This window comes from Aegilops tauschii, chromosome 4 (assembly GCF_002575655.3).
Source record: "Aegilops tauschii subsp. strangulata cultivar AL8/78 chromosome 4, Aet v6.0, whole genome shotgun sequence".
Lineage (NCBI taxonomy): Eukaryota > Viridiplantae > Streptophyta > Magnoliopsida > Poales > Poaceae > Aegilops > Aegilops tauschii.
Window position 1 is genome coordinate 56,225,885 of NC_053038.3, and position 10,717 is coordinate 56,236,601.

The following is a 10,717-nucleotide window of genomic DNA, read 5'->3' on the forward strand; positions in this document are numbered from 1 at the left end:
CAATTATTGATATGAAAGAAGGAAATATTAGATTCCAATTTCCATTAAGGAAAGGCATGGAACACTTTCCTAGGAAGAAAATTAAATTACCTTATGAATCTATTATGAGAGCCACTTATGGATTGCCTACCAAAGATGGCAATACCTAGATCTATTCTTGTTTTTATGCCTAGCTAGGGGCGTTAAACGATAGCGCTTGTTGGGAGGCAACCCAATTTTATTTTTGTTCCTTGCTTTTTGTTCCTGTTTAGTAATAAATATTTCATCTAGCCTCTGGTTAGATTTGGTTTTGTGTTTTAATTAGTGTTTGTGCCAAGTAGAACCTTTAGGATAACCTATTGTGATAGTTATTTGATCTTGCTGTAAAAAACAGAAACTTTGCGCGCACGAGATTAGTTTTCATAAATCACATAAACGTGCTTTTCAGTTGATTATTTTTGCAGTAGATTAATAAACTAATTACCCAGGACTTCCTAATTTGGTAGAATTTTTGGAGTAACAGAAGTATTCGAAAGTTACAGATTGCTACAGACTGTTCTGTTTTTGACAGATTCTGTTTTTCGTGTGTTGTTTGCTTATTTTGATGAATCTATGGCTAGTATCCGGGGGTATGAACCATACAGAAGTTGGAATACAGTAGGTTTAACACCAATATAAATAAAGAATGAGCTCATTACAGTACCTTAAATTGGTGGTTTGTTTTCTTATACTAACGGAGCTCATGAGATTTTCTGTTGAGTTTTGTGTTGTGAAGTTTTCAAGTTTTTGGGTAAAGATTTGATGGATTTTGGAACCAGGAGTGGCAAAAGCCTAAGCTTGGGGATGCCCAAGGCACCCCAAGGTAAAATTCAAGGATAACCAAAAGCCTAAGCTTGGGGATGCCCCGGAAGGCATCCCCTCTTTCGTCTTCGTCTATCGGTAACTTTACTCGATGCTATATTTTTATTCACCACATGATATGTGTTTTGCTTAGAGCGTCTTGTATGATTTGAGTCTTTTCTTTTTAGTTCACCACAATCATCCTTGCTGTACACACCTTTTGAGAGAGACACACATGAATTTGAATTTATTAGAATACTCTATGTGCTTCACTTATATCTTTTGAGCTAGATAATTTTGCTCTAGTACTTCACTTATATCTTTTAGAGCATGGTGGTGGTTTTATTTTGTAGAAATTATTGATCTCTCATGCTTCACTTATATTATTTTGAGAGTCCTTTAGAACAACATGGTAGTTTGCTTTGGCTATAAAATTAGTCCTAATATGATAGGCATCCAAGATGGGTATAATAAAAACTTTCATAAAAAGTGCATTGAATACTATGAGAAGTTTGATGCTCCTCTGAATTCTTTTATGTATGAGCCACTTATGATCAAGATTATCCATGAACAATATTTCAATCTCCTCTGAATTCTTTTATGTATGATTTGTTATCTTTGCAAGTCTCTTCGAATTATCAGTTTGGTTTGGCCTACTAGATTGATCTTTCTTGCAATAGGAGAAGTGCTTAGCTTTGGGTTCAATCTTGCGGTGTTCAATCCCAGTGACAGAAAGGGAACCGACACGTATTGTATTGTTGCCATCGAGGATAAAAAGATGGGGTTTATATCATATTGCTTGAGTTTATCCCTCTACATCATGTCATCTTGCCTAATGCGTTACTCTGTTCTTATGAACTTAATACTCTAGATGCATGCTGAATAGCAGTCGATGTGTGGAGTAATAGTAGTAGATGCAGAATCGTTTCGATCTACTTGTCACGGACGTGATGCCTATATACATGATCATGCCTAGATATTCTCATAACTATGTGCTTTTCTATCAATTGATCGACAGTAATTTGTTCACCCACCATAGAATTTGCTATCTTGAGAGAAGCCACTAGTGAAACCTATGGCCCCCGGGTCTATCTTCCATCATATTAATCTCTCGTCAACTAGCTATTTCTGTCTCCTTTTAATTTTGCAATCTTATTTTCCAATATATACAACAAAAATACCAAAAATATTTATCTTATTATCTTTATCAGATCTCACTTTTGCAAGTGGCCGTGAAGGGATTGACAACCCCTTTATCGCGTTGGTTGCAAGGTTCTTGATTGTTTGTGCAGGTATGAGGGACTTGCGTGTAGTTTCCTAATGGATTGATACCTTGGTTCTCAAAAACTGAGGAAAATACTTAGCTACTTTGCTGCATCACCCTTTCCTCTTCAAGGGAAAACCAACGCATGCTCAAGAGGTAGCAGCAGGGGGCACCCTAGAGCACATCAAAGTTTCTCTTAGCCGTGTGCGGTGCCCCCTCCACGGTTACACACCTCGGTCATATCGTCGTAGTGCTTAGGCGAAGCCCTGCGCCGGTAACTTCATCGTCACCGTCGCCACGCCGTCGTGCTGACGAAACTTTCCCTCGGCCTGAACTGGATCAAGAGTACGAGGGACGTCATCGAGCTGAACGTGTGCTAAACACGGAGGTACCGTACGTTCGGTGCTGAGATCGGTCGAATCGTGAAGACGTAGGACTACATCAACCGCGTTGATAAAATGCTTCCGCTTTCGATCTACGAGGGTACGTGGACACACTCTCCCCGCTCGTTGCTATGCTTCTCCTAGATAGATCTTGCATGATCGTAGGATTTTTTTTGAAATTACTGCGTTACCCAACAGAAAGGTAATGAATGAAGGCCAAGCCATGGAGGAGAAGGAATGACTCGAAGAGGAAGTGAAGAACACCACCAAGTATATGAACTTGCTGAAAACTATCAAGTATAACATTCCAACCAATGTCTAACATGTCAGACATTTCGACTTAATGTCTGGCATATGCCTGACTTGTCTGGGCTCTCTGTACCATGTTAGATATTGGTCAGATAATGGCCAGAACACCAGACTTGCCTGCACGAAGTAAAAGTGGCCACAGACCCGTGTACCTTAACCCACCTACCTACCTCTTCATCGCTAGAATGTAAACTGTACTCCTTAGATCTAAGGTTAGCAAAATTAGAACTAAAATCTGGAGAGAGCTTTGATCATCTACCTCTCAATGAAGATCAAGACCTCACAAGGGAGAGGAATCCTTGTAGGTTAGCAAAGTTAGAACTAAAATCTTGAGAGAGAGCTTTGCTAATCTACCACTCTTTGTAGATCAAGACCTCCTAAGGGAGAAGAATCCTCTTGGATTATTAAGACCTCCATCTCCTCTATACTGGAGAAGAACCATCTCTCAAGGCACATCTCTTTTGGAGATTTGGAAGAACTACCATAATTATTCTCTATTTTCTTTGTTGTTCTTGGATCTAACATGCCTTGTATTGACTTGAGATTTGAGGAGTACTTGGTGTGGTTCTTATCCCTTTTGATTGTTTTCATCTTGTTTACTTTTGTTTTACCCTTTGCCCCTTGTGATTTCTCCTCAGTCCACCTCCAATTGTGAAGTTCAGGCAACCAATGCAGTTTGTCACGTATCAGGGTGGCTCTTATTTCATCGAAGAGATATATTACAAGTAAGAGGTGTTTCTTATAGGCTCTTTTCCATTTACAAATGACCTACTTTATTCTCTTTTCTTTTGACACGACGACTTACTTTATTCTCAAGTAAAAGATATTTTTGATGTATCCTAAAAAGACCCACCTTGCCCCTATGAGAAGGATAAAGCAAGGGCAACTTAGTATTTCTTGGTCCATAGGGTTGAAGAGTCTTGGTCTCTAGTCTATGGTCTATGGTGGGAGGATATTCTCCTTTTTCTCCCAATGAAAATTGATTTGTTTGCTCTTGAGCATTTCTACTTGACTACCATTGATTCAGAAATCCTATATATACCTAAATAGTTAATCCCCACTAACTCCAATTATTTGAACATGCAACCATGCCAACTCACGATCCCACCATGCATGGGAGAATACACACCATAACATACATTATGCATGGGGAAAAACCCACCTTAACATGCACCATGCATGCTACTCATATTTAATAAATATTCTATGCCTAATCAAATACAATAAATAAATATATTTTACTTTCAACTCGTTAATCCAAATAATAATGTTGCATATGATCAAATCACATAACAATAATTGCGAGCCATTACCGCTGCAATAGGCGAGGTATCATCTCTAGTTTCTTACTCTTCTTGCATCTTGGTATATGGGTATTCATGTAGGATATGACCTATTTTTTTCAAGCCAGTTTTCTTTGTTTAAAATACTTTTATGCAACAAGTTTGTAGCTATAAGGCTATCCTTTGAGTTACTTAATTTGTTTTTTTAGCTCACACATGAATGTACTCTATTTTCTATCATATTTTCCATGTAAGCATGTCTGTCTTATCCTCCTCTCCACATTTTCTTTTTCACCATTTCTTGAAACTTCCACATAAGGTTTTAAGGAAGCTACCAATTTAGGGTTCATATGGACCTGCGGAAAATCAATTTCCAGTGTGGTGTAAATATGGACGCGAAGTTTAAACCAAGGATGATGTTGTAGCTCGGGCCCAAGTTTTATCAATGTACAAAATTGTGAATTTATTTATGCATCACATTGTTTTTTCATCATTTTCATATCCGTGGGCACACAAGGTCACAATCATGTCAATGTTGAATTCTCTTAGGGATTTTTAGAAAGATTGCAAACTTGGTTGAAATGATAGACAAATGCATGACCATACATTTCAACTCTCTCGGATAAATACACATGTCTAAGAATATGGATATCATGAACATGAGTGTCACAAATTGAGAGGAGCACAAGGATGCCCCACCCACAATATTATACTCCCTTTGTTTCAAAAAATATATAGTTGTAGCCTTGGCCTAAGTCAAACTTAATTAAATTTGACCAAGTTTATGTGAAAATGTAGTAATATCCACAATATCAAATATATATAGTACAAAAGTATACTTTATGTTGAATGTAATGAAACTAATTTGATGTTGTAGATGTTGGTTTATGTTCCATAGACTTGGTCAAATCTAAAAAAGTTTGACTTAAGACAAAAGGTAGAATTTCAAATATTTTGGAACAGAGGTACTCCTTTACTCCGGTGTAGTAGCATCCAAGGTGAGGTGGCTTTAGCGATGTGTAAATTTATGAGATAAATAAGTGTGGCTAGCCATTTACTCCTTTACACATTATTATTATTTGAACTCTTTTGATATAATTTTCTAAACAATGGGTCCTGGTATACTGCATATTTATATTTTTGCCGAATTAGTCACATGAGGTTGGCATAGTATTTTGAATTTTATTTAGTCAATCCAATTACTGATGTTTCATCTACATAATCATTTCTGGGTAATTACGCACATGTCCGCATATGTCTGCTATTTTATAATTTCAGCCCATGCAAATGCACAAGTTTATGACTAGTAGTTTTTAGACTCCCTACACCCGCAAAAAAAAGTTTCCATACTCCCTACGTTCTGTAATTCTTGTCATGGTTTTAGTTCAGTATAATTTTAGCCAAGTTCACATGGTACACATAATAGGCCGTATTCTTCGGAAATATTGCATAATTTTCAAAATGGTTTTGTTCTTTTTTTCGGGCTTAACTATTTGTTAGTCGATGGTAATTAAGAACAACCATCCAGCATGTCATGTAAACAAAATGGTACGACAAGATGTTTTTCAAAAGGAAATAATTATTTCTAAGTCGGCAGGGAAAATAGTCACTCGCATTCTCAGAGCTAACTTCGAGGTGCCCCATACGACATAGACATAGGACGCGTTTGGTAGGCTGCATATACCTCAGTCAGACCCGCGCGGGAAGAAAAAGGCCCATTTGGTTACCCGCATTCACTATTGGGCCTGCATAGCACGAAGATTAAAGCACCTCTAGGCCTGCATCCCTGGGAACGCTCAAATCGGCCGTTTTTCCTCAGCTAGACCCGAGCGATGCAACCCTAGGCACGTGGGCGTGGGCGGTTGTACGCGTGGGTGCGGTCCCGAGACATCGTGTTGTTTCCAGACGCGTCGTCATAAATTACCCTCACCTCCCCCTCCTCACCGCTCTCTCCCCTCTTCCCCACTCACACCGGAGGAGGCGACAACCTGAGCTCTACTGCGAATCGATCCAAGACGGCGGCGGCAACCACCGGAGCGACTGCAGACCTCCACCGGAGCGCATCGGCCATGGCGGTAAGACCTCGTCCTCTCTGTCCATTCACTGCTTTCGACTTGGGCTAGATACGATTAGAGCACGCCATTGAAGAGTTAGGGGGATTGAACACATCGGGGTGGGGGGAGGATTGACATCAATCGATTCTGCATCTACAGCTCATAGGTTATTTTTGTTTACATCGGAGGCGGGGATTGGATTGTCTAGTGTCGCCGCGTCGAGCGGCGGGGGAGGGGGCGTAGTCATCTTCTTTTCTTCCTCATCGGCTTTGTCCTCATCGTCTTCGTCAAGAACGATGGGTCTTGCACGGTCACCTGCCGCCGGCGCCCTGGCCACCATCTGCACCTCGTCGTTTTCGTACTTTGGCGACCCGAACGTACTACTCCAGTACCCCGCGGCACCTGGTCTTGAGGCGCCTTGTATGGACTGTACTTGACCCATCGAGCGTCGCCGGAGTCTGACTGATTCATGGCCCAGCGCAGGATGTCCACTGACATCGCGCCCTTGGCTGGGTCCGGAACCAGTGTCTTCATCTCGTCCGGCATAGCCTTCTTCATCACAGCATCGGCCTCCTTGTGCATGTCATCGATGCTGCTGAAGTTCGAGCACACTTACATGGTGTGCTCGAACTTCTTGCGGTCACCGGGCGAGCACCCAAGGAAGAAGGCCCTCCATCCAATGCCCTAGGGGAAAGGGTTGGGGTTGGAGTTGGAGTTCATGGCGAGGGAGAGGTGGTGAAACAGAAAGGTGGAAGAGGAGAGGTGGTGAAACAGAGGGGGTTTGAGTGCGGTGCTGGGTTAGTAGGGTGGGTTAATATAGGAGCATTAGGCCGATATGAATGAATGCTGACCATTGAACTGCGTGTTGTTCATAATGCAGATGGACAAGGGCAAGGATGTCGTGCCATCATTGGAGAAGGGCAAGGAGGTTGTGCCTCCATTGGACGAAGTGCAAGTGCTGGATCACCCAAGCCCCAAGCGGAGGAACTATGGCCACTTCCATCAGGAGTCAGGACCAAACCACTTCTGCAAGATTATCCTTGCTCCTAAGCTGGAGAGTCTGCCATTGCCTCTGGACTTCACAAAGCACTTCCCCGCCACCCTACAGAGTTCAAGCTGAAGATGAACACCGGCTGCACATGGAGGGTGACGGTGAGGGTGATCGACGACAGGGTCATCCATGATCAGGGTTGGGCCACCTTCGCCGTCGTTCACTAGATCATGTTCGGGTACATGCTGACGTTCAAGTTGCTGTCCCCCGACACCATGAAGGTGATCGTCTTCAACGACGAGGGCGTGGAGGTGATCACCAAGTGCAAGGAGCACGACAATGCCTTCGCCGCGACCGCCTGAGCTCCTGTGGTCCAGTCCTTGGTTGTTCTGGCTTTAAGATTTCGGTTTCGCTTAGAACTTATCGTACTATGTTGGTATAAAAATTGTTCTGCGTGGTTAAGACTTACGTTTGTGCCTAAGATCGTTCTGTTGCTACTAGTTTAGTTCTTACTAGTTCATGCGTGCCTTTGGTAACCTCACCACATCGAGTATAGGAGGTTACCACACAACTGTCCCGGATGTAACCAAACAATCGGACTTGTGTTCCCCCTGCATATATGACTTAATCTGTTTTGAAAGCAAATATATGTTCTCGTTCAGTCCTACCGGGCCTGACAGATACCGAAAACTTGATCAAGACAAATATGTTGCCAGAATAAAAGCAATTCGGTTCAGCTACTACATGTCAGTCAGCTGAATTTCGAATTCGGGTCAGTCCATTTTGAATGAAGGGAGGAGAAGGAAGGACCTCACCGGAGAGAAGGAAGGGGCTCGCCGTCATCACCCCATTATCTATCTTAAGGATCAGGATGGGGGGTGGATGGCGGTGGTGGGAGGCGGTGATGGGGCAGTGGCGGAGCTTTGCCGGAGCAAAAAAACCGGCCATCGCCGGGACTAGAGGGATGACCGAGGGCGGCGACAGAATGGCGGTGGGAGGAGGTTGAGGGGAGGGCGGGGCTGCAAGGCAGCGCGGGAGCGCCAGCCACGAGTGGTGTGGCCAGCGGTTCGGCCGGTGGTCCATGGGGCGGTTGGGCGAGACAGATGGTGTGTGAGGAAGAAGAGCGCGAGGTTGAAGATGAAGGCTGGACCTTAGATTTTGATCCAAGGGTTCAACTAGAATCGACTGACCCGTCCAAGAAATTCAGTTGACTGTCTTGTAGCCACTCCCAAAGCAATTAAACAATGCAAATTCTAGAAAAAGAAAAGTTTCCCGAGTCCTCAACTGGCTTCCATTTGTACAGCTCCCAAACAATCCAAATTAGCATGAAGCCCTTTCTCCTGCCCTCCCTTCTTCATTAGCTCACACTCCTTGACAGACTCCACCTTATAAATACCCCAACACGGCGAAACCTCAAATGTAGCAGCATCGCACCTCTACTAGCGCGAACCTTATTTTTTCCTACATGGCGATGAAGCGCAAGTTGTCCCCCACAGAGGCTGACCTCGACTCGGACGACCACCACAAACCCGACACCTCCAGCATCACAACGGCGACAAGGCCGGAACCATGGGCAGCGACGGTCGGCGCCGTGGCGACTGCACAGCCGGCTCGGAAACGCTTCGTCGGCGTCCGGCAGCGGCCGTCGGGGCGGTGGGTGGCGGAGATCAAGGACACGATCCAGAAGATCCGGGTGTGGCTCGGCACCTTCGACACCGCTGAGGAGGCGGCCCGCGCCTACGACGAGGCCGCGTGCCTCCTCCGCGGCGCCAACACCCGCACCAACTTCTGGCCCCGCGCAGCCGCGCCCGCGGCCACCTCGGACGGCCACGGCGGGGCAGGGTTGGCCGAGAACCATGGCCACCTCCACCACCACACGCCGCCGCCGTCGGCTCTCCCCTCCAAGGTCACCAACCTCCTCCTCCTCCGCCTCAAGAGAGCGCGCAGCATCAGCGACGAACACATTAGTGCAAGTGCCACTGCGCAAGAAGCACTTGGGCAGCAGCAGCAAGAGCAAGAGGAGTACGGCGCCGGCAGCTTCCACGTCGACGACTTCCTCAGCTACGACTCTAACGTCGACGAGCATGGCGTCGTGAAATACGAGGAGGACTCCCACTGCTCGCGAGACGCGGAGGATGACGAAGAGGATGTGTCCGTGGAGGAGGAAGAAGCGCCCTTGGACTTCGGGTTCATGGACACGCACCCGTCTCCGCCTGGGGACGTCGGCGACGCGGGCCTTTTCTCACCGTTCGAGATGATGGCGGCGGAGATCGGCGGGGCGGTGGAGGCGGAGGCAGAGGCTCCGGAGTACGGCGGTGGCGAGAACGAGAACTCGGCGGCAATCCACGAGGTGATGAAGAGAATGACGTACGAGCGGAAGATCTCTGCCTCGCTCTACGCGCTCAGCGGCGTGTCCGAGTGCCTCCGCCTGCGCCTAGGGGACGTCGGTCACGGGCTGGCGCTCTCCGGTCTGAGGGATGCGTGCATGAAGAAGCGGCAGGAACAAAATCAAGAAGCGGTGGTAGATTGCGTTGAGGGGGGCCATGAGGAAAGCTCAAGCAGCAACAGCAGCTCGTCGTCTGAGGTAGCGAGCTGTTCGCCGGAGGCGGGGATCTCGTCGCCGAACGCCGATGCCGTCGACAGCGATGTGGTGATGTGGAGCTCCCTTGATCTGGCTCCCATCTGCTTCATGTCATAATTTCTTCCCTATAAATTAATACGTGAAAAATTCCCCTATGTTTTTAAGCGTTTGCACTTTGTGACCATTTAAATCACTACTAGGACTGTTCCATAATCCACCAACTCCTGGAATCTACGGAGCGAGAAAACTGCAGCTCCGTCATTTTCAACTGCCGCTCCGCTAGCTCCGGAACGGAGTTGTGGAGCGGAGCGACACCGAACAGAGCCTAGTACTCCATTTCTTAATGTTTTTTGCATGTGACTGGAAAGTTTAACATTTGCTTCCTGAGCCCTGCATCTTGAAAGCCAAATTGGAAAACTGTCACTTCTGAATGAGAAAGGGCTGTCAATTTGACAGTTGATTGGTTCCCAATTTGCCGAATTCGATGTTAATTACTCCCTCCGTTTCAATGTTTTGAAGTTTTACCTAAGTCAAGCATCTTTAAGTTTGATCAAGTCTATTGAAAAACATACCAACATCTACTTTTTGTTTGAAAAGGATCAGATCTACAACTTCAAATTAGGTTCATCAGATTTATTCTAAAATATATCTTCATACATACAGTATACTCGATGTTGCAACTGTTAATATATTTTCCTATGTATATACTATATGTACATGGAACACGGTGGAAAAAAAAGGTTTGTCTTAGGACAAATCTAGAACTTTGACTATTTTGGAGTGGTGCAAGTGCATTTTTGCATCGTATAAAGAGCTATACACACGACACTACTAAGTTTAATGGTTTCCAATTTAGTATCAATTTAATTTCTGCACCATGCAAACACCGGCATGTAGCATAATTAAGTTAACTTAATTTACAGCTAAATAAAAGTTAACTTATTTTAAATGATTTTGAAAACTCAATTACAGTCGTGCTTGTTATGATTTACTCCCTCCGTTCCTAAATATTTGTCTTTCTAGACATTTCAAA

At 44.8% G+C, this 10,717-nt stretch overlaps 1 protein-coding gene across 1 annotated transcript; it reads left to right on the forward strand.

The window, feature by feature from the left end:
- Nucleotides 1-8,556: 8,556 nt before the first annotated feature.
- LOC109762920 (uncharacterized) lies at nt 8,557-10,194 on the forward strand. Its single transcript, XM_020321804.2, has one exon. The coding sequence runs from the start codon at nt 8,569-8,571 to the stop codon at nt 9,799-9,801; it is 1,233 nt and encodes a 410-aa protein (XP_020177393.1). The 5' UTR covers nt 8,557-8,568; the 3' UTR covers nt 9,802-10,194.
- The last annotated feature ends 523 nt before the right edge of the window (nt 10,195-10,717 follow it).